Raw genomic sequence first — 25520 nt, 5'->3', positions numbered from 1 at the left:
GGCTTTTTTGAAAGTATCTTGCAGTCTAAACGTAGCCCAAACTACGTCCCTTTTTCGATAAAGGGATATAGTTTGGACATGTTGATATTGCAAATGAAGCCAGGATTTAAATATCCCGGGCTTCATTTGCATAATGGCAGCTGCCGCTTTTTTTCAAAACGGGGCTTTTTCGAAACCCCCTCCTGGCAGTTTAGACGTGGCATTTTCAACAGAAATGCCCCATTTTGAAAGTTCCTGTACTCCTCAAAAAATGATGCCTGGGGAATGGGATGAAAAGCAAGCTGTGTCCTAGAGCGCACAGCTGCTGCCCCTCTTACACACTCGAAATGGCACCCTTGCTTCCAAGGCTGATAAGTTGGACGTTGAAGAATCCACATCTTATGCTAGGGAATAAGCATACCTCTTATGTGTCATTTCTAAGAACTTTGACTGTTGCATAAGCAGCCATAACAGGGTTGGGAGAATTAAAAAAGTAATGGCTCATACAGCTGCATAATTTAAGCACTACATAACTGCTTTGAAAGGTGCAGCCTTCATAGGGAGTCACTTTGGAACTTCTGTTGAAGTGGGTTTGGTTTGGCTAGAACTCTCAGGCTGCAAAACAGATATTTTTCTTATTCTCAGAGTGCGATGTAATTGAAAGAAATTCAGGTTTAAGGATTAAAGTTCTGGGATGCAACTGTGTGCCAAACCCTACTTTCCTAAGTAACGTGCAGTCCCAGAGAAACCAATGACTGCTTTTGTGCCATGTATTACAGGCATAGCTCAAGATACACAGACACAGAGTATACTGGGGTGAGACGACATTCTGAAACTCGTGAAATACCCAGGGATAAACTGCTGCAATCAGGACAGCTGGTTTCATTTGCAGCTGTGTGGGAAATAATGGTTTTCCACTGGTGTAAAACTGGACTAATAGAATGGAAGAATCAATCTCTCTGTGTAAACACACATCTGAATGTCTTTGCTTTTCTGGCAGGGAAAAATAGACCCTTATTGTGAAATATTTTAAGTGGCTCAATTTTAAATTCCAAATGTAATTCATCCTTAGTCTAAAAAAAACCTCAGACATTATATTTTTAATCTCCCAAAGGTAACAGTTTATGTGTACAAGTAATTTTAACTCCTGGCATTACTCTGTTTCCATTTTTTTAGCTTTCTTCTTTGCAGTCAGCAAAGAATGACCTTTCTTTTCTTTACACTTTTTTTTTTTTTTTACAAACTGTATTTTATTCTTTCATTGTAGCTCTGGGTTTTACTGTGATGCGTGGGTGGGTAAAACTTTAAGGATATCCTTTATCATTTCTGAGAAAGGCGATAAGAGGCAGGGCAGATGCCTTCAAGGCAGTGTTAATGCTAGGGTGACTGATGAATAAGCATGAAAAACGGACACTTGTCAGGCAGGAATTAGATGTAAACCAGAAATGTACAGAACAATGCAGCATTAATGTCAGAAAAAGATGGATTTTTGCCCTTGATAGACCTTAAAGACTCCTCACTTCTGTTTTGAGCACTTTCCAGTAACGCTAACTAGGATTTTCCCCTCTAAAACAAACAAATGTCTTCAGAAAATGAGCTGGGCTTTTAAAAACATTCTTTTTCACCCAATTTTGATTTAGTATGAGCTGATGTTAATAGTAGAAGATGCAGCTTTTTGCAAAGATGCTTTAAGGCAGATAAATTTTTAAGAGCATGAAAATTCTTTACTGCAAGAGATAGTGTATGTGTTGTGTATATATGCATATCTCCCCCTCCTCTCACATTCCAGATTTTTATACACGAGAAGCAATAGCCATAACATGGGAAAACAAGTAATATGGTTTTGGTGCGGATTTTTTTAAAAAACCTGTTTTAATGGAGAGATAAGGTAAGCAACATTTTCACATAAAGTTTGTATCGTGTTGGAGACAAATGTTCTAAAGAATTAAACGACCAATGTTGTTTTAGTTTCTCTCAGCCTCACAAAAGCTCATCAAATTACTATAAATGACATACTATATTTACAATTTCAACTATGTACAAGTGATACCAAGTTAGGTGGACAGGAGTGAAGTCTTTTTATAGTTTGGCAAAATTCTGAATTCAGCTGTTCTGTCTTCGAAGATTTTGCTTCTATTATTTTCCACAACTTGTGATGCCCTCTTTTGCAAACACACACTAGAGAGGTGAAATCTGGATTTTCAATTTCAAGCGCTAGAGGAAAAAAAGGGAACTCCACATTATGTTTCATCACCACATTTCAGTTACTTCTTCCTCTTGTTCGGGGCTGAGTATTTGATCTTTGTATTTGATCAGTCACACTGGTGGCTAGAGTAACTTGAAGGTTCCATAGCTTCTATATATTAGTTTTTTATTTTGTCTGTATGTAGTTCTAGTTCTTTGTTGTTACTTAGATTAAGCCAAATTTCCAGTGAGACTGTGATAATTCTGTCCTCAGTGGCACATCCCACTGAAACCTCTATCAATTGCTTTTATAAATTTCATGCCTTGATCTGGAGAGCCCCTTGTGTAAAATGCATACTGTGTTTTGATCAAGGTCCTCCTCACACTTGGTGCAAATTTCAGCACACCTCTTCTAGTTAAATGTAAATGTAGAGACATAGAACCAAGGTCTCAGCTGAGCCCAGAGAAGAATGGGACAGCTGAGGATGGGGTGGCAGGGGAGAAATAAAAGAGCTGTTTGTGCTTCCAAATCAATATTGAAGCCAGTTCTGCACCATCCTAGTCTTCTGCATAAAGACTGCTTTAAATAGCACCAACTGAAACCCAAGTTCTGCTGCAGTGTATGGATACCACAGAAACATACTCTTTGCTCAGCCATGCACCCAACACTTACAGCCTGTAGAAGAGTGGCAAAGAAGCCAAACGATTCCTCTTTTCAGGGGGGAATCTTCCATTGACTAGACCATCTGGCCTTGGAAAGTTTTGTGCAAACAAGTGCACAATTGCTGTAATGGAGTTCAAAATCCTGCCTGTGATTATCCTGAGAGTTCTACTGAATAACATTGGGAAGCCAGAACCTCAGTCCCTCTTTTCAACCAGCCAGATTGATGGCAGTGGCAAAATAATTATTGACTATACTCTGTGCTAGGTACTCCTTTCTCATTGAGGTTTAAATTGTATGCAGAATACTTAGAGGTAAGAAAATTAAGATGGACTTATGAGCTTCTTTCCTCTTTCATTCATTTTATTTTTGTTGTTTGTGAAAATGACATTTGCATTCTTCGATGGCATCTTCAACAACTTGGCCACTATTTGAGCTAGAAGAATCTGAAGAGTCTGATTGTCTGCCCTTTCTCAGATTGCTTGTTTTGCATGAATTCCTTCCACTTTAGGCATGCTGAGTCAGATAAATTCTTATACAACAATTATCCATTTGTATAACTGATCAACAATTTTCACATTTAAATCGCTTAGAATGAGAAAAAAAATACCTAGTGAATACAGCACTGCAAAGACTGCACTACTAATATTTCTAGTATTTGTAATTATGTTATAGCAATTTAAATGTGAAAGTGAAATTAAAAGCATTTAAAAATCCATAAATTCAGTTTTATCTTGGAAAAAAAACATAAAACAAAAATGAGTTTTTTACAATGTTTGCAGGTCTTTTTTTAAGCTTGTGAAGCTAAAGTTATACCATATAGGAACTGAAAGACATTTCTGTAAGCAAAATACCTAAATTCAGAATAAACACTTTTTTTCTGATTCATTAATCTGTCTCTAGCAGTGAACTATCATATATGTAGAAATACATGCACAAAGCTTTTGTTAACTACTTGATTACTATATTTCCACCTCCTTCAGGGTCCAAGCTGGCTTTGTTGCAAGACATTTATTTGTATGAGATATGACAATATATGCAGGATATACCCTAGGCGCCCACTGACGCTAATAAGACACACAAATTAAGAGATTTGTTAAATGAAAGTAACACTAACAATGACATTAATGTCCATTTTAATTCAATGTGTTTTAACTCAATACTGTGAAACCCCAAAGCTTGAATTTATTATAAAATCTAATCATAACCTTCTTCTTACTGGATGTGGAGCATGCCAAATCAATTTGTGGCAGCCTTTTGAGTCTTCAAACCAACATCAGACAGAAGCCAAATATTGTGTAATATTTGTATCTGTCTTTGGCCAACACTGCATGTAGAATACTCATATTCCCAGAGGTGAAGGCTGTCTGTATGTTGACCTTGGCCTGTTTGAAATTTGTTCAGAAGGTCCCATGACTGGCATGGCAAATCAAACCCAGACACATGTGCGGTTATGTCAGAATAGCTGAAATCTCCACAGGGCAAATGGGCCTGCAACATACTCTTGGGTGGTCGAAGAGGTCTGTGTAAAGTGGTAGGTTCAAGATTGCCCTGATATTCTCAACCAATCTGGCTGTAACATCCTTGTGAGGGATGTGTGGAGCAGTGATGTTATTCATCATAGAAAGCCATGGTCCAGTGTGGTATGACATGCATAGTTGAGTGCAGATATGTGCCAATCAACTTGAATGAGATAAATGAAGCCCAACAGAGCACGTTTTTTAGTTGTAGACTAACAGAAGGCTAAAATAGATTATCATAAAGTTTCGATGCTGGCTCCCTATGAAGATTGCTTAGAAGGTTGTTATATAACCTTACCTTAGCTACAGTTCTCCTCACATGGTTAAGATACACGAGAGATAAATCTAAGTTACTCCATATGCAACATGAATCCCACCCAGTCTACCTTGATGTCCATTGAGAAAGGTAGTCGGTTCTTGGTCTCTTTTCAAGATGGAATATACTTAAAACTGTCTTGATCACACTTGATTATAAATGCGCTAATTTACCATCAACTGCAGAATCAAAGTCACATGTATCAAAAAGACCTACTAGAAAACATTGCTTGACAGGAATGATTCTATGTAGTGAAACTGTGAAATGAGCTAATGCATTCTATGAGTACTAAAATGCCTTCTCTCTATGACTTGTGATGGAAGAGGTCTATCTTTCTCTCAAGAAAAAACAACAAATGGTCTGGTAGCACTTTATAGACTAACAAAACATGTAGATGGTACAGACTAACGCGGCTACCCCCTTTCTTTCAAGAGTAATTCCAACTAAAAACCACGTGGCCCAGTTTTCTCCACACAGGATACACGTAACACTCATTGACTGGGAATTACTCAATCTGAAAAGAAGGAAGAATCAAGCCCCCCTCTTTAGTACTGCCCAATCTACACATACAGGCTACGTCTAGACTGGCCACAAATTCCGAAAAAGGGATGCAAATCAGGTAAGTCAGCATAGGGAAATCCGCGGGGGATTTAAATATCCCCCACGGATTTAAATAAACATGTCCGCCGCTTTTTTTCCGGCTTGGGGAAAGCCGGAAAAAAAGCGTCTAGACTGGCGCGATCCTCCAGAATAAAGCCCTTTTCCGGAGGATCTCTTATTCCGGAGGATCGCGCCAGTCTAGACGCTTTTTTTCCAGCTTTTCCCCAAGCCGGAAAAAAAGCGGCGGGCATGTTTATTTAAATCTGCGGGGGATATTTAAATCCCCCACGGATTTCCCTATGCTGACTTACCTGATTTGCATCCCTTTTCCAGAATTTGTGGCCAGTCTAGATGTAGCCACAATGAATAACCTATTCCCTTTATTCTTCATATTTCATGTTCCTAAGTGTTCTTGACTCTCCTTTTACTGTCCCAGGATAGCTGTCCCCTTTCTCCTAAATCTTATAATTGTCTAATGTTATTATAATTATTCTCTAATATTTTGGTGGCAATGGACCTTCACAATATCATCTGGGGTGCTAGAGCACTGGGATGTGAAAATAAAGGAAAAATAAGTAATTCAGCAACATAATGTATGAGCACAGAACCCCAGAATTAAAAGGTTAACTACCTAAGTGCAAGTAATGAATGTATGATTATTTTCACATCTGTCTTTCTGTCCAACATAAGTGGAGATAATCCATCAGGTAAACTAATCCACTTTCCTGTACCACATTAATCTTATCTGTATATAGTATGAGACTTGTATATAAACTATTATTTAAACTCCCTTCTTTTAAAGAAAACATTTCTGGAAAAAAAGGCATTTAGTTACGTCTATAGAAAATTAATATAAAAGTAAATGCTAGTTTAATAAGCACAATTCCTTATTAAATAGTGATTTCTTAGAGGAAAGTGCAATTATTTTTTTCAAGCTTCCATTCCAAGATACTGGAAAGGATCCAAAACCAAGAAGGCATCTCGATTCATTACGCAAAAAGCTTACTCCAATGAAATTAGGAAGAAAGCTATTTATTTCTTGCAGCAGTTTTTAGCAACTTTGAAGTTGGATGTACATATACCGGCCCTGAGTCTGACTGTACTTTTTCAGGGGCAAATCAATGAATCTAGTGAAATCACACCAATGTAAAAGTGGAACAAATGAGAAGAAAATCAGGCCAATTTCATATTTATTCAGTTGTGCTGTAAATGGATAAGACATAATCCTCAGTTACGGGAAATTGTCATGGCACTTCTAAAGTCAATGACACTGGTTAAGGAACTGGCCCATAATTTAGGTCAAATCCTACAGTACTTAATTACTCTTTATCAAGTAAAACCCTCACAGGGTTTAATTCTATTCTTGGTTACACAGGCACAGCTTGCATTGATTTTTCAATGAGAATTTTGCTCAAGCTGAGAATATAGGATTTTATCCACATAATCAGATCAGCATTCTTCAAATATTAGTTTTAAAATGCTGCAGTGGTTTTGGATACTTTTAACAAAGGGGGGAAAAAACTATCCTAACTCCTTTGTCTTCTCTCCATAAAGATGCAGTCTCTTAATTCAATAAGAAAAGTATAATTAACCCCAGTGTACGTTAACATTTCAAAGCATCTGAGCACCTCATAGAGTTAGTATAGCTAGGGCCTGCCTGGAATGATGAGAAAAAATGTATTTGCACCATCTAATATGATGAATCTCAGAAAATGAATTGCATTCCATCAGCTCCAACATTATTTATTCTGTTTCCATTTGTTAATTTATTAAAATACCTAGGATTTTCAAGCCTAAACGGATCCTAGGAAATCTGGCAGTTTACAAAGGTGAACCACCTCCAGCATTTTTATTTTGAGGAGACCAAACACTCCAGTGGAAGGATTCCAAGGAAAATCATGGAGTTTCCATTCTGCTATTCAGGAATAACCTTCATTGAAAAGAACGATCCAAACTTTAATTACAAATGGCCCAAAGCTGCAGGCATCACACCACCCAGTTCTTCACTATAGCCAGGTCTATACTAGGGGACAAAGTTGAACTAAGTCAATGAACCTTAGATCGAGTTAGTGCGGTGTCTCCACTGTGTGTGGAGGGGTGTCAATAGGAGACAGGACTCACAGGCAGGGGCAGATGACAGTTTTGCGGGGGCCCGGGCAGCATAATTCCGTGGGGCTCCCCCTTTGCCACGGCGCATGCGCAGCGGCGCTATGGCGCATGTGCGGGGCTTTCTGAAGCGCAGGGCCCGGGGTGGCTGCCCCGTTTGCCCTGCTCTATATCCGCCCCTGCTCACAGGATTGTTTGAGGGGCCTAGTTTGAATGAGGCACTGTGGCTTGGGCTGCCACTGGCTGCCCACCAGGCCCAGGGCTCCCGCTCTGCCTGTGTAGGGCTGCAGTAGCTGCTCCCCCAAAGAGCTCCTGAGCCAGCAGTGCAGAGGGCTGGGCAAGCCAGGGGCACCCTCACCACTGGCACCTATAGCACCTTACTCTTCTCTTGTGGGCTGGGGGCCCCCAGGTAGGGAGGGAATTGCTGCCGCCATGTGCAGGCAAGAGCTTCAGAACAGGATGTGCCTAGTAAGCAGAAAGAGCCAATAAAAAAAGCGCAGGGCCAGCTGTGAGGGAACCGACTGCACATGTCTCACACTGGCCCTGACAGGAGAAACTCTCCTGTCAACTCTCCTTCTGCTTCCTGGTCTGGTGGAGTACCAGAGCTGGTGAGAATGTGATCAGAGGTCCATTTGATGGGTCTTTAATAGACCTGCTAAAGCAACCCTCAGGGGATAATTCCCTGCAGTGCTGATCTCCCAGTAAGTGTAGACAAGGCCTATCAATGTTGACGGAAGTCACAATCTTGAGTTCTGATTCAGTTTCACTTCCAATTTAAAATTTCCAGCATGTGTATCACTCGGAAAAACACCACTCTTCACTCCAAATTTAAAGATGCCTTCTCTTTTGAACAACTGAAGTTCTCTGCTTAGCTGACATGATTTTTCTATTGACTTTTCGCAGAGAACTCCCATTGACCAGGTTGTTATGTTCTTTCTGACACATGCCTGACCTTGCATTAAATAAATACAAGCTGCTTTTCCAGGATCCACATTCTTCACACTTCCAAATTACTTTTCAGTTAATTCTATTACACGGTCAATGAACAGAGTTGTTGAATGCAATTTTTTTTGTTGTTTTAATGGACTTCAGAACTGGTCCTCCAGAGAATACAATAATTCTGCAATGTAGCAGCAATAACACTCGTGGCCAGAATGGGGGAAAATGAAATTTTCTTCTGAACATGCTAGAAAGGGCTAATTATGTCATCATGGTATGGCACAACTTGTGCTAAAATCACCAGCTATGGCAATTAAGGAGAAGTAACTGCTGCACACAGAGCACTTTGGGGTTTGCCTTCCCCAAATATATTAGCCTTCACTTTTTTTGTACTTATTAAAAATGAAAATGTCCAACTTGATGCCATAATATTAAGACAGTTGAGCTGCGTTTTGTTTAATTCAAAATGCAGCATTGCGTGTCTACTGCAGGCAAAGTTAAGGGACAGACAGGTGCATCATATGAGGGAGCCCATTCTTTGTCTCTCTTAGCTCAGTGGTGCTCTGGGCCATGGCTCTCCAACATGCACCAGACAGTGAAATTCAGCAGTATCAATAAATCATTCCTGAGCAACATAAGTTACACTTATAAAAGTACCAGTGTGAACAGCTCGATGTCAGCAGGAGGCTGGAGGGGGCTGGAGTAGTTAAGGTGGTGGAAGTGGTCTCTCCCGTTGGCATAGAGCACTTCATTAGAGATTTTACAGCAGTGATGCAGTTACACCACTCTAAACTGAGTATAACTGTTTCCTCATGCAGCAATGCTGGACCCTCCTACTGCCTTCTGCCCATCTTAAATTTTGTCACACTTGGTCTTTCTGATCTCATCACGCAAAGCCTACCTTGGCACACCCAGAAGATATAGGATTTGAGATGTCACAGTTAAGTGGGTATGTCTACAGCTGAATTTTTAGTTATGCTTCAAATCTAGTTTATAGAAGTGAGATGGGGTGTTTACCGCACACTATCCTAGAAAGGCTTATTGTGGTCCAAGGTGGGTAAAGTAACCCGAAAGGCCACCCCAAGGGGGAGATAGCCTTGATAATCAAGCATGAAGTGGGGATGAAGCCCAGCCAGGCAGGGGCAGGCAAGCTGGTACAACATCAGGAAGAGGGGGCAGGAGACAGCAGTCATTATCTGGGCTTACAGAGGAAAAAAGATAGACTCAGAGGACAGTTGAAGCCTGGGATCCTGAAGAAAGGACCTGAAGAAAGTGTGATAGAGAAGAAGCCTGATAGGGCTAAAATAGGAAAAGTTTTCGGGAAACGGCACCAAGGTTTGGGACAATGCAAACCTTGGCCACTGATCCCTGAGCTGGAAATTTAAGCAGTGAAATAGTTGAGTGGAATGTACCTAAAGTTAGGCATGTGCTTAAATATCTTGGTGAAATAGGGCTTCAGTCATGTTGGTACAATTCAGAGTCAACCAACACATTAACTGAGAAACTCTGGATTAACATTAGTGAGCATAGAATTTAGCTAATTTTTATTACCTTGTAGACAATAATATCTCCATTCACTGATGTACATGCTGTAGGTGTTTAGAGTTTATATAAATATTTATTATTTAGCTATGAGATCAACTGAAAAAATTGCAGTGTATGGTTTTTCTGTGTCTGTGCTTCTGTGGCCCCAAATCAAGGAAAGGTATGCAAAAAAATATCAAAAAGTGACACCGAAAGTTCATAGGGCTTGGTTCCTCCATTTTAAAAAATACGTGTAAGCATTATCAAATTAATCAAATGACTTTCTCTCCCTCTCTTTCTTAAATGTGATCAAAAATATCACTCACAAGCAACGATATTTGTCCTGAATTATTTTTTTCTATCAAGCCACTGAAAATAAAAAAATGTATGTTGAAAACATTGACAGACTCTTGGCAGTGGTTGTTTATATCTTCATCTACGTAAGAACATAAGAATGGCCATATTGTGTCAGACCGAAGGTCCATCTAGCCCAGTATCCTGTCTTCTGACAGCGGCCAATGCCAGATGCCGCAGAGGGAGTAAACAGAACAGGAAATCTTCAAGCAATTCCTCTCCCATCACCCATTTCCAGCCTCCGACAGAGTCTAGGGACACCATTCCTACCCATCCTGGCTAATAGCCATTGATGGCCCTAACCTCCATGAATTTATCTTGTTATTTTTTGAACCCTGTTAAAGTCCTGGTCTTCTGGCAAGGAGTTCCATAGGTTGACTGTGTGCTGTGTCAAGAAAAAACTTCCTTTTGTTTGTTTTAAACCTGCTACCTATTAATTTCATTTGGTGACCTCTAGTTCTTATGTTACGGGAACAAGTAAATAACTTTTCCTTATTCGCTTTTTCCACTTCTATGATTTTATAAACCTCTATCATATCCCCCCTAAGTCTCCTCTTTTCTAAGATGAAGAGTCCCAATCTCTGTAATCTCTCTTCATCTGGGACCCATTCCAAACCCTTAATCATTTTTGTTGCCCTTTTCTGAACCTTTTCCAATGTTAATATACCTTTTTTGAAATGAGACGACCACATCTGTATGCAGTATTCAAGATGTTTGCTTTTTTTTGACTGCCGCTGCACATTGAATGGATGTTTTCAGAGAACTATCCACAACGACTCTAAGATCTCTCTCTTGAGTAGTTATAGATAAATCAGTCTCCATCATATTGTATGTATAGTTGAGATTATTTTTTCCAGTGTGCATTATTTTACATTTATCGACATTAAATTTCATTTGCCATTTTGTTGCCCACTTAGTTTTGTGAGATTTTTTTGAAGCCCTTCACAGTCTGCTTTGGTCTTAACTATCTTGAGCAGTTTAGTATCATTTGCAAATTTTGCTACTTCATTGTTTAGCCCTTTTCCCAATTACACAATTGTACATCTATAATTTTAACATTGCCCTGTTATCTTCATCCGATACACACTGAAGTATATATGAAGGACATCTGTCAAGTGCCAACTGGCAGGGCACCAAAATTTAAAAGGTGATTTAATGCGAGTTTTGTAATCTGAAAAAGCTGTTGAAACATTGCTTTGAAGCACAGAGCTAACATTTGGAATGGGCAGTTAAAGTTCACTGCTTTCCTGACAGATAGACCCAAGAGAACCACAGAAATATTTGTTTGCCACTACAAAGGTGTCAATATGCCGTATTTGAAACATTCAAAAATTAGTGGAAACTGGCATTCAACACCAATTTTGTATACATATACATTTATAGTACAGGCAGTCCCCGAGTTACGCGGATCCGACTTATGTCGGATCTGTACTTACGAATGGGGCTTTTCTCGCCCCGGAGGACGCAAGCAGCGGGACCGTCCAGACGCGCCGCGGTACCGCTGCCCGCGTCCTCTGGGGCGAGAAAAGCTGCTCCGCGTCTCCCTGGTCTGCTGGGGGTGCTCCACTGAATCCTGGGGAAATTATTCTGCAGATTCATCTCTATATCTAAAATTTGTAGGCATGATCCGTTTCTAATCAAAGTCGGTTAGTCCAAAGTGTCCAACTTGGGTACTTAAAATTAGCCTCCTGAATCTTTACCTAGACATGTACATATAAATGGCTTGATTTGTAGAAATGCTATGCAGCCTCAACTCAAGTGATTTCATTGAGATGACACTATTTCATTTCAAAATGCTAAGCAAATAGGCCTTCTCTAGTCTTCCACTTTAAGGCTACGTCTATACTGCAGCCTTCTTCCGCAAAAGCTTATGCAAATGAAGCACGGAGTAGACTATCACCAAGCTTCAGTTACGTAATTAATTAGCAGCCGTTTTTGCGCAAGAGGCTTTTGCACAAAAAGGAGCTGTGTAGATGGCTCCTTTTTGTGCAAAAAACCCCTCTTGCACAAGAGCCATTCTCCTGGTAAGGCATATATTCTTTTTCCTGGAAAAGGAATTCTCTTTTGTTCTAAAATCTCAGGCTATGTTCAGTATAGACGAGCTAGCAAAGTATCCAGCTGCTGAAGAGCACTCACCAAACAATGTTTCTTTGTTCCTTTCTGCAAAGGCAGGTATAATAATTTCTGATTTACTCAGCTTGCTTGCATTGAACTAAATAGAAACTCGCTTAATCCACATGAAAGGGAAATGGGAATCCATGCTACAAATACTGTACAGGCAGTCCTCGGGTTACGTACAAGATAGGGACTGTAGGTTTGTTCTTAAGTTGAATTTGTATGTAAGTCGGAACTGGTACATATTGTAGGGGAAACTCTAGCCAAACATTTCTCCAGAGCTCAGTTTTATTCTCCCACACCTCACTTCCCTCAATCCTTTATTCTCAAGCTGAGGTGTCTGCTGAGAAAAGCCGCTCCGCGTCTCCCTGGTCTGCTGTGGGGGCGCAGCTAGTGCGGGGTTGCCTCACCCTGTTTGTAAGTAGGGATCTGATGTAAGTCGGATCCGTGTAACCCGGGGACTGCCTGTATTACAAAGACAAGCTCCTCCTTGAAAATTAATGAACATTAAATATTTGTACTGTCAGCTCAAGATCTGTTGTCTGGAAACTGGTTGCCCTTTTTGTTTTGTGGGGGGATTGAGAGTGGAGAAAGGTTTTAAACATAAATATTGAGGTTAGTAACCATGCATAGCATGGATGAAATGTTAAGCATTAAGATGTCTATATTTGCTATCATAGTTCCCCTCTGATTATGGTGATATGCTAAATTTGGTCTCTGTCAGGAAAAAGCATTATTAAATGGCTGGAGAAACACAGAGGAAGTGTTCTTATCCTATCACTGGGCTTGCTTTGATAAATTCTGGCCTATTAGCTGCAAGCACTTTCCTTGGTTCAGAACCATTGCAGGATTTCACAAATAACTTGTTATCTTTGACCTTTTTTTCAAAAACCTTGAAGGAGGAGAATGCGAGTCTTGCTCTAAGAAACAGAAGAAATGATAAACTGACATAAGAACATAAGAACGGCCATACTGGATCAGACCAAAGGTCCATCTGGCCCAGTATCCTGTCTGCCAACAGCAGCCCAATACCAGATGCCCCAGAGGGAGGGATCACAATAGATAATCCTCATGTGATCCCTCCCCTGTCACCTACCTCCAGAGAAACAGAGACTAAGGACACCATTCCTACCCATCCAGGCTAATAGGCATTGATGGACCTAATCTCCATGAATCTATCTAGCTCTTTTTTGAACCATGTTAAAGTTTTAGCCTTCACCACATCCTCTGGCAAGGAGTTCCACAGGTTGACTGTGTGTTGAATGAAGAAAAACTTCCTTTTTTTTGTTTTAAACCTGCTGCCTATTAATTTCATTTGGTGACCCCCTAGTTCTTATAGCCACATCTAGGTGAAATGCTGGTGGCCTGAAGTCTAATATGATTCATCAACCACCAGAGAAGATTCAAAGCTTATTCAGTGTATGTGGTTAGAAGCAAAATCCCCCACTCAAACACCCCAGGGAAAAGGTACTCACATGCAATGCGAACATAGGCCTTTCGACTCTTAGTAGTGCCGGCAGAGCTCCAAGCTACACACTGGCACCAGTAATCTTCAGGTCCAAAGAGTTCTTCTACCTGCTGACGGGAAATCTCGATGCTCACTTCCCGAACAATCAAACCTGTCAGGGTACAATTAATATCCCAAGTGTATTAGAGGTGGTGAAGCTATTGTTCAAAGTAATATATTAGAGAGCGCGAGAGCAAGAGAGAGCAAACATGTGAGATGCTTGTAAAACTCTTACAAAATTTTACAACCCCTCGCTGATAATTACTCACCAGCCCTTAACTTGAGAAGGATGTTAAGAAAAATAACATTTACTCACTAAACATTATAAAGTGAGTGAACAAGTGAATTTTTCAAACTATTTTGACAGAAACACATAACTAGTTTTTCTCCTTGGAACTAAACACTCAACATTTGATTGCTATACTTTTAACAAAATATAGCATGAGCGTGTGTGTGCGTGCGTATGTGTGTGTGTTTGAATTGTGGCAAACAACACCTTCTGAAACTGCTTTGCTTTGAAGAGCACATTTGGATCCAAAAGTGGTTAAGGGCAGTTCGTTGTCCTGCCTATAAAGCAAAAATAGCTTATAGGTAGAGGATGTGCTCAACAGAAGTCATGCTTCACAGTGCAACTGCTGTTAGTCTAAAGATCTTACTTCAGTCCATTCGCACCTTTTTATAGACATACACACACACCCTATAAAGCATAGGGAAAATCTTCAGCTAGTGTAAACCAAAGTACCTATAAGCTCCATTGCTTCCATTTCATATTGACACTAGGTGAGGATCAGACAAGAATAGTTTTGATATGAAACGTGTTCCCATCTCACACTATCAGGAGCCGTGTAAAAATTCACATCTTCTCCTTTAAAAAAAGTCCAGCATCATGGTCTGGGATTTTGATGGACTGAAATGTGGAGTGAGCAACTCTTGTTCACTCAAACACTAATCATACTGCACTATGGCTTCGCCCCTCAACAAAATAGGGCAATTGTTTACATGAACGGTATCTCTAGTATAATTATTGTAAGCAGTTTTGTTTTGGACTGTCCAGAACAAGGCTCTACACTACAGTACTGCAACCACTGTGCTCTGTATTGGATCCTAACTTGCCTTCCCACGTATCCTCTCACAATACCACTGTAATGCAATCCTCAAAAATCTGCAACAGCAACAGTGGCCATCATTGCTATTGCAAACCTAGCACTCACCCAGTTAACACACAGTGCTACCTCATGTGCAATGTTTTTTTTCCTATTCTGAGCTCAAGGAAATATTGTATCTCCAATACCACTGCAATACCTGTTGGAAAGATGATGACTTTTTCTCAGCAATTGACGTACTTGGTGTTTTGCATAGTCTCACCCTTAAAGTTCACAAGCCCTGTGCAAATACTCTTCACTTCAGTTTTAAAATGACAGCCAAGATCTGGGGAAAGGAGGGAAGAGGAGCAATCTATGCACCACTTGTTAATGTATTTTCACTGTGTTGCAAATGCCAAAGTCTCAATAAACGTGCAGAGTGTTTCCATCCATAATACATCACTATTTCTAAAATGTAGCCCAACAAAGGACCTTAAGTATATAAATCCCACATACACATATTATGTAAATATAGTGTGACTGATTCTCTTTTTCCTTACTGTCATGCCAGGAAATCTAATTAAAAGATACTCGGATCTCTAGTGTACATAGTTTGTCCCCATTCCTGAATAACTAACACAGGATTAGGTGTCTTTCAGACTTGAGCCCTTTCAAGACAGCTACTCCCAGCCTCCTGCCACATGAGTTACAAGGTGATATTCATTACGTGAATGTTCCCGGTAGTACAGCACAGAGTGTGCTGCATGCTCTGGAAACCAAGCACACCCTTGATATTGCCCCCAGCCTCATAAAGACTCCATTCAGGAAGCTGAAGATTAATTGCTATTTATGAGCAGTTGTACACTGTCAACTATGTGGCACACTCTTTGCATCCAAAACTCGGTTAACAACATAACATAATAAAAATAACTACAGGAATTGAAGCATACAGATCATGCATATTTTCTATAGAAACTGTTTATAATTGGATGAATTTTCCTGGTAGGTATTATATAGCCTACCATCTTTGTAGTTTGTTTATTTTTATGTTTGCCCAGTGTAGGAATGTAAGGGAAGTTCTCTTTTTTTACTCACTTGCATAGGTGTGTGGTCCAAGTCATCATCCCTCCCAAAACAAGTACAGTTTTCCATTACAAAGTAATAATGTAGTGCTGGTAAATAGTGACACATCAACAGCCCTGGAGATTGAGGCTTTCACAGAACTGGTGTAAAAGCAATGGTGTAAGCTATTTTGACAAATACACATAACTAGCTTTTTGCCTTGAAACTAAACACTCAAAATTTGATTGCTATACTTCGACAAAGTAAAAACCAAATACAGTGTATATATATATTTGGAAATATAGCAAACCTTCTAGAACTGCTCTGCTTTAAGGAGTTCATTTAGCTGCAAAAATGGTCCAGGGCTGTTCATTGTACTGTCTATAAGCCAAAAAAAAAAAGCCGATATGTACAGGATGTGCTCAAAAGGAGTCACGTTTTCACAGTGTAACTGCTGCTAGTCTAAAGATCTCACTTCAGACTAGTCCCACTTTTTATAGCCTTGAGAGCCTAGCAGTTTGAATGCTACAATATTAAGTTTTTACAATGAGGCTGATTATAATGGAATGTGAGGGAGCAGAGAGCTAGGTTACTGGAGGGCTAAAGCAAGGAGTCTTATAATGAAAGGAGAGTACTGGTTAATAATGATTATAAAATGGACTTAAAATTCTGGATGCGAATTCAGTTTCTGATATGCTGAAGATAGGAAATATCCATTATATCAATACATCCCTTAAATACACTCACTTACATAACTTTTATCTCTTGGTTCTTAATACACTGGTTTTAATAACAGCAAGCTAGATTAGGCACTGCTTTTCTAGGTCATAACTAAAGTGTTCATAGATTTCAGTTTGTTCAAAGTTTTTTGGTCTCACAAATTGTATGATAGTCATCTAGAAGCACATTTTCTGTTGGTGCCTCTTTGCTTAAAAGTGTGTGATCAGAAATACAGTTTCACCACATGACTACATCTATCTCTGCGCTAAACACTTTTTCTAGAATATACAGAAGTTCAAATCTGTTGCTGAGACATGAGATGGGATCACATGCTGTATGTAAAGGTAATGAATGTAAGTATTTATGCGCCAGATTCAGAAACCCTTACTTTTGCTAAGTAGCACCTTACTCCATTAGGAACCACATTAATTACTCATGAAATAAGGTACTAAGGGTTGAAATAAGCTACTAGTCTGGCACTCTCTGATCCAGCAACATCTATGGTTCGGCATGATTTTAGTTAGTTGGATGTTTACTTATTATGGGTGTGGCCAAGTTTCCCACGGTCCCATAAAGTTTGTTTACAGCCACCAGTCCTGGCTCTCAGTGTTCTGTGCTGTTATTTAGCTCTAGTTTACTCCTACATGTCTTTTAGGAGCCAGTAAGCAGTGGAAGTGTTGATAATGCTGCTAGACAATACTGACCTCCCGTAGTCCAGCAAATTCTTTAGGTCAGCACTAGTCAGGTCCCGGGGGTGCTAGACTAGAGAAGTTAAACCTATAGTCTGTATGAATAAGGCTAAGGTGACCCGCTGTGATTCCTCCTGAACTTTCACAAACTGTAAGGATCTGATTCTGTTGGCCTTCTTCATGCTCAGTAATGCTTGCTCAGGTCACAAGGAGTTCCAGGGATTTAAAAGGAACTTCTGTCCTAGTAAAGTATCATTCAACCTAAAAGAAGGTGGCAGAATCTGGATGTAGAATCATACAACTAGGAATGGAGTAATTTTCTTCTGTGTTGTGATAGGTCAAAATATTACTTAAAAATAATCCCTACCATGGTGTTATTTTCTAATTGTGTTAGGAAACATTTAATCTGAGACAGCATACAGTGCAACTGACCTATTATCAGCTAGAATGATGCTGTACATATATAGATACTGGAACCAGAAGGGCAGGGGGTATCCTGGTTTGAAGTGAATATAATAACCCCATAATATACAGGGTTTACAGTCTGATTCAATGGCTTTTAGGTCCCAATGTACATATATCCCACAGAAGACCTGATACAGATTCTCCACATTCATGCTATACTGTACTGCTAAAAAATCTCACAGGAGAATAATAACAGCATGATAACCTTGAAAGGATTTCTAAGAGAGATCCTGTTCTTACTACTAACTACAGATGCTTCTGCTTTAGAACCACAGAAAATAGGCTGAACTCGTTTATTTAATGCTCCTCATGAACCATCTTTTGCATCACAAATGCTGCACTAGGCAGCGGTGGTCAATAAGCGGACTATGGACTGGACACAGTTTGCCAGAGTTAGACCCTGGTGAGTAGATAGACACTTTATTGACTTGTGAATCTGCAAGTATGACAGTTTGCAGCTCCCATTGGCCACAGAGAGCGGAAGGATGTGGCGCAGTCCAGACCACCACTTCCCGTGGCTCCCATTGGCTGAGAATGTCATTCTGTGATCAGCTGGAGTTGTGTGCTACTTTACCTGCAGACATGCAAGTAAATAAAGTGTCTGGTGGCCTACCAGGAGCTATCCCGGGAGAATTACACCTGGCCTGTGGGCTGCTTATTGGCCACCCCTGTTCTAAGGACTCAATTGATTTGTGGTGTAACTTTTAAGGTAGGTCAATAGGTGATGTTAAATTCTGAAAGCCTCCCATTAAACACTGTATGAAACCAAGAGACTGGCCAAAACAACTGAATAATTTCTCTTATATCCTCTACTCCTCTCTTTTTAGGACTTTGCTATTACAGATCTACAAATAACCTGATTTAAAGGTAGTCCAGACTTTATACTTACACCAGGCCAACTTCTGCACTGATTCACACCTCATACAACCTCACTGATTGCATAGAATATAAATCAGCCTAAAATTTACTCCATACCACTCACTTTATATTTCCCCCCACACACTTTTTTTTAGAGGGCTTGCATATTTGTGCATACAAATTCTGAATGCGGCCTGTTTGGGCATGTAAGTCTACGCCTGACCATATACGGACACACATACTTGTGAATGCAACATTAGACACCATTAAAAAATGTTTCCCCATGGCTCTGCCCCACAGGCACCACACATAAAAGGAGGACTCTCGGGTGACTAGTAGTTGATTATGGAGCACTTATTCTCTAGGACACCAATTCAAATCTACCTCACATCAGTAATAACTGAACATGTTACCATCCCACAGCTGTTTCATTTCTACAGTGAATGAGTTGATAGCTCCAGTCGGGTTCCCAGCATACAGTATCCACATCACAGAATAAAACCCCATTCACAACAGCATCCGTGCCAGGAGCCTGACAAAAATCCAGTAAATTGCAAATTTGCATAAATTAATATATTTGCATAAATTCAAACATGAAGCATCAAAAGCAGATGCTTTCCTATTTTATAGTTATGCAATAACAAGCCCAATTGTAGGAAGATAATTGAATGCATTTATGGGAAAACGTTTGATAGAATGTTTGATAGGCATCATATATTGGTGTAAATTCAATAAATAAAGATACTATCTTTATTAAATGCTTCCATGCTGTTGTTACAGTATAGCTCCTACTTTCGTTCCTGGCAACAAATAGCAAGAAGTTGATGGGGAGGAGGGAGGTGGAATCTTTGCTTGTACTATCTCCTAGTTTGGGTCTTGTCCCTTGGCCTGGGAAATATACATTTCTTCTCCGAACTGGCAACCCAGATCCTGGATGCAGCCATCCACGAACAAGTGGGTACTGTGACCCATTACCCTCCCCCACTGGCAACAGGTGTGTGTGGGTGGAGTTTTCAGGTAAGAATTCAAAACAGAAAGTCAAGCCATTTGAGTCAATTTTGTATGAGAACTAATAATAACATCCTATGAAAGTAAACCAGGAACAAAAGGGATCCATAAAAGTATGCATCCCATTTTTAATTCACAAACATTAGATCTCTGACCTTAGTAAACAATCTGGAAAATTGCAAGGGAGTCCCAAGGACTGCTCAAAGTTTTGAAACTTAAATAAGAAAACACAAGAAAGCCCTGAAGAGAGAATAAAGAAAAGGAGAGAAATACATGCTTAGAATTCAGTCTTGTGGATTTGGATACTCTAATTATGAAATAAGTCTGAAAAAGAAAAGATGACTTTGAAAATAGTAAGTTTCAGGGTTTTTTACACACAGAAATCACTCTGATTTCTTATGAAATCCATCCACCCTCAACACTGAGCCTACCATCAGAAAAATCCATTAAATCTGTGAAATTCTTACTTTAAAACTGCACACACCTGCTGCAAGTGGGAGAGGGTAATGGGTCACAATACTCACTTATTTGTGGATGTCTGCATCCAGAATCTGGGTTTTCTATAGAAAGGGCCCAACAGCTGTAGACTGAAGTGAAACACAATGTACTTGGCAAGTCTGAAACTGGCATTAATTGGCATCCCTTTGGAAATTTCAGCAGACATCCCAAGGATTCAACCTCCAGTTTGTCCCTCCAGGTAAGGACATATTGATATCTTTACCTGAGGCCTATCAATGAGGAGATTAAGGGCAGCTGGCATTGAAAGTTCCTGTTTTACACCAGTTCTGTGAAAGCCTCAATCTCCAGGGCTGTTGATGTGTCACTATTTACCAGCACTACATTATTACTTTGTAATGGAAAACTGTACTTGTTTTGGGAGGGATGATGACTTGGACCACACACCTATGCAAGTGAGTAAAAAAAGAGAACTTCCATTACATTCCTACACTGTTTACTTGGACCTCTGTGGGTGGGGAAATTGGTGGGAAGAGGCACAGAACAGAAAGAGCCTTGACTTAATCTGCCTACTTGCTGATTGGTACAGCTAAGTGAGCACATGACATTGGAGGAATAATTGGGATAATCACTTGCAGCTGCTACAGAAGAACAGCTAATCACTTCCCCTCCTAGAGCAAAGGGAGAGCAAGGAGGGAATTATGGCTTATATAGTAGCCCTTTACTATAACTTGCATTCTAGATACACAGTTTAGCAGATGTCCTCAAAGTGCTTAATATTTTACATATTAACTGGTTAAGTACATTATGAGGTAGATTATGCACTTTACAAAGCCAGGCCCTGGATCTCTTTATTTAAAATGTCCATACATGTAACAGAATAATAGAATATTCACTCCTGTGGTAAAACCTAACAACTGTTTTATCAGGCACAATAACCCTATACAATAGTTTAGGGCAGACAATGAAGAATACTGTATTCACTGGGAAGTCTAGGAGGAATTTCAGCAAAGCAAAATTTAATTATCAAGCTTGGAATCTGTCCAGGTCATGAGGGTTAATATCTGCACTCTACTGGGCTTTTTTATGCCAAAAATTATTTTGATGTTCTTTAAAGTACACTGAAAATTTTACAGTAACATTTGCGTGTGTGTGTGTGTGTGTGTGTGTGCATGTGTGCAAGAAAATGCTCTTTAAGACTTTACTGGAGCAATTTTTGGTTACATTAGTGTGTGTTTGACTGTTTGGCAGAACAAAAACCAGAAAGTATGAAGCTGTAAGTGTCCATTCAGATTTCAAATTCTGAGAAATTGTATGTTTAATTTCTTTTGTGTTTTTTGTGCTTTCAATTGAGCAAGAGATACTTCCTCAACTAGTAATTAAATATACCATCAATTGCATCTCCCAGGAGATAACAGCTTGTCACCCATCATGCCTGGGATAAGGAAATATAGTTACTTACAATAAACATATCACACAATGTTAGTAATACTTTGCACTTACATAGTGCCTTCTAACCAAAGATCTTAAGGTGCATTACAATGGCGGGTAAATATGTCCATCTACATTTCACAGATGGTGAAAATGAGTAAAGTAAATTAGTGCCAGAGCCTGTAATAGAGCCACTTTTTTCTGATCCCCAGATCCTTGGTCTTGCCACTTAGACTAGACTGTGAAGCTTCATAGCTCCCTGCATAGGTGAAATACTGACCTCACTAAAGTCAATAGGAGTTTTGCAACTGACTTTAGTGAGGCCATGATTTCACTCATATTTGTTCAACTCCAACTAAGAGTCCAACAGCACTTATAATTGGCAGTCTGAATTAGCTTTATGTCTCATACAAAAAAGACAGAATTTTCCCTATCTTATCAAACTGGCCAAGAGCACAAGCCAAAGATATGACTTCAGATACATGTAATAAAAGGCTCACCTAGAGCTGCTTATTTCATTTAGTGTCCTGTGGTTAAATTAGTCATTCAAGCAACATATGGCTAACATTTTCACTGAGGGTATGTCTACACTACAGGATAAGATTGAATTAAGATATGCAACTTCAGTTATGTTAGCTGTGTTGCTGAAGTTGAAGTACCTTAACTCGACTTTTGGTGCTGTCCACACTGCAGAAAGTTGAAGGGAGAACACTCTCCTTCGACTTGCTTTACTCCTCATAAAAGCAGAACTACTGGCATTGACCAAAGTGCCCCTCTCAATTCGAATTTGCGTGTCTTCACTAGACCCACTATTTCAAATCCTGGAAGATTGACAGTGGCAGTGTCAATCTTCTCTGTACTGTAGACATACCCTTAGAGCTGACTTAGAATATTGGATTTACTGTTCAGTCACAGACGCAGCACACATTCTCTTTTGGGGGGGAGTGGGTACTGAATAATTTTACTCAATGAAATAGTCTTTTTATAATTAATGAAAAGTTAAATCATTTGTTTACACTTTTCAGAGATGGGTCTCTCACAGCCATAGAATGACTCTTTTCAAATGCTTCAAAGTACTTCTGTAATGGTGTCTTGGTGTTTCAAAAATTAATAAATAGCTTGAGCACAAAGAGAACTGCTTCAGATATAATGATTCTTACTGAGAAAAATGTTCTCTCTGCATTCTGTTGGGACAGAGATGATTGCATTATGGCATGCCTCCTGAGTACTTTGTTTTCTCCATCAATTGAAACCTTAACAACAAAGAAATAAAAATAAAAATATTTGGAAATAAATAAATAATAAAGCTAAGTGACTTAAAACCCTACCAACAACTCTTCACTCTGTTATTGCATGCATCTGCTCTTTCTGACTTACCCATAATGTCTGCCTGGCTAATGGCACACATAGGAACTGGGTGAATATAGATGGCTAACAATTTTCTGTAAATATGAGGTCAGATTTTTAAATGAATAGCTGCCAGCTATGTCTGTGCCCTTTATAGCCTTCTCTTCACTACGGGAAAAGGTGCATTCTTAGCTCGAGTTAGCTAATATGAAGTAACCTACTAGTGAAGACAAGGCAGTTGCAGCTAAGAGCTAACAGGTGAAGGTAAACCCTTGAAGAGCCTGAATTCATATTTCCCTTTGGGGAGGGAATCAAGGATCATCCTTGTGGCTGTCCTTCTACCCTACTTGTTCTCTCTCTTCTTGTAATAGAAGTAACCTGAGGATCACTGGTAACAGGTCTTCTCTCAGATGGGAGGGCCCTGCAAAGGAGAGGCTCATTCCCCCCCCGCCCCATTTCTTAGCTTAGTCCTCCCTCTCCCCTAATGAATTAAAGGCAATTTCCATAAGCTCCACAGACTCTGGAGCAGAATTTGGACGGAAATCCCTCAGGAGGTCCCAAGAGAGCAGCTGGATTTCATGCAGTGTTTCTTTGTAAGGGCAGTGGGCTGCGCTGCTCAAGTGGGAAGAGAGAAGGAAGGAATGTTTCCTGTTCCGGGGTCTCTGCCAGCTTCTGAAGCTGAAAAAAAGGAGGAATGACTTATTTTGCTGGGTATGCAAAGCCTTCCAGTGCCTCAGGTGTCATTTTGGAGGCAGGTGCACACCAGTGCCTGGGAAAAAATGATATTAGGCCTATGAGGTCTGCTGCTTTTCTTCCTGTGTTCAAACCTTTCACTCAGCTCTAACAGCAATGATGCTCCAGCTGCTGAAGACAAAGCTAGTTGGTCTGAGAGCCAGGAACCTCTGTGTAAATGGGATAATATCATCAAAACATCTACCTGTACTGTGCCTGCTTGGGGACAGAGAGGAACTTTATTCACATCTGGGCTGCTGCAGAAGACCAGACAGCGGAATATTATCTTGTGTCATGATTGAAGAGAGGAATATACACAGTGTTATTATCATGAGCTCACACACGTTCCATATGGAGCACAGAGGGATACATTCTAATCTCAGGTGCAAATTCTAATCCTAATCCAGAGGCCAAGTGGTTGGGATTGAATCTGTATAGTCGGAGGGGATGTGGAAAGAAATCTTCTCTCCTCAGGTGACAGAATGGCTATGAAAATGCTCTGGAGAGACTACTCGTGTCACGCAGCTAGTGTACCACCTGATTCTCTGATGCCACTCACATAGTCACACTGAGTCCTAAATGCCATCCTTTGCTTTCATCCCGTCCCCAAGTCTTGCATGCTCCCCCTTGTGCAATGAATCTGCAACGGGGCAGGGGGGTTTCTCTCTGAGCAGACAGTAATAGGATTTGAAGGTTGCAGTAGGAGTCCCAGTAACTAGATTCCCTTTCCCTTAGGAGACATGTGAGTTCAAATACCTTTAAAACAACACAGAGCTGGTTATTCTTTCGGTTAAAAATATTTTCACAAAGGAAATACACAATAAATCTCCTTCTATGGAGACAATTTCCAGTTCCCCCCCGCTTGTGCAAAACATCTACAAATTGCACCAAAATTGAGTAATCCTCTCACATATTTAGTGTCGTATGTTCATGCCATTGGGATTTCTTACTCCACCATGATGAAAATTAAAAATCCTAGTACAATTTATCCCTCCAGAAATCTCAGTTCAAGTGTGCAGCTATATGTTCATTGGAATCTATAATTTCTGAAATAATACAGGGCTCTGATCCATGAATATATATACATTTGTGTCAAACCACGGCAGCTCAGGGCTTCCTGTCATTCAGCTGCAGTCACGTTTGGTGGTCCCTTAGCAATACTGGTACCACTAAAAGGGAGAGTGGGGGAGGAGATGTTCAGATGGACAGGCATGACAGAAAGGGACTGCATTAGTTACTCCAGCTCCTGACAGAAGCCCAGTGCTTTTTCTGTGGTTGAGGCATGTGTGACTAAGGTTGTTTTTTGTTTTGTTTTTAAAGAGGCCAGGAATAAAATGCCAAGGGTTCATGTTTTACATAAAGCTGCAGTTGAGATTTCTCAAAGAAAATCTATGCACTTTTTATTTCTGGTTCAGAGGATTTACATGCTCTTTCTAATGATCTGCGCCTTCAGCACTGGGTAATGCTTCCCAGTCCCCAGCTTAGTGCTCATGTAAAATTGAAGCGCTTCTGAGGCAGTTTAGAGCCTGCAGATGAATCTCAATGTGCAGGCAAAAGGCATAATGACTGGTTAACACTTTGCTAGAAGACACTGAGGAAATCATAAAAAAAAACAAAAAACAAAAAACTATTGAACTTCAGCCATCTGGGAAGCCAACAGAGAGCTTCTGAATTTTGAAAAGCATGTTTACCATGTGTTTGCATAATGAAGGATGGGGAAATTTAAAATAAATATGATTCCCTCTCCCCAAAAGCTAAGTATATATACCAAAGTGTTTTCAGTTTGGGGTGTACACACACACACACACACACACACACACACACACACACACACACACACACACACACACCACCTAGTTTAAGTG

General features: G+C 40.0%; 1 protein-coding gene across 2 annotated transcripts in view; it reads right to left on the bottom strand.

Moving 5' to 3' along the window:
• The window catches only part of UNC5C (unc-5 netrin receptor C), a 422927-nt gene that overhangs the window by 120811 nt on the left and 276596 nt on the right, over positions 1-25520 (bottom strand). For both annotated transcript variants that reach the window (XM_006111944.5, XM_006111943.5), the window contains exon 3: positions 13774-13917. In XM_006111944.5, the coding sequence (XP_006112006.1) occupies positions 13774-13917 (144 nt within the window). The remainder of the gene's footprint in view (positions 1-13773; positions 13918-25520) is intronic.

Source organism: Pelodiscus sinensis, chromosome 4 (genome assembly GCF_052426305.1).
Source record: "Pelodiscus sinensis isolate ZL-2025 chromosome 4, ASM5242630v1, whole genome shotgun sequence".
NCBI classification, from domain to species: Eukaryota; Metazoa; Chordata; order Testudines; family Trionychidae; genus Pelodiscus; species Pelodiscus sinensis.
Note: the sequence above shows the minus strand (reverse complement) of the source record. Positions and strands in the feature narration are given on the sequence as shown.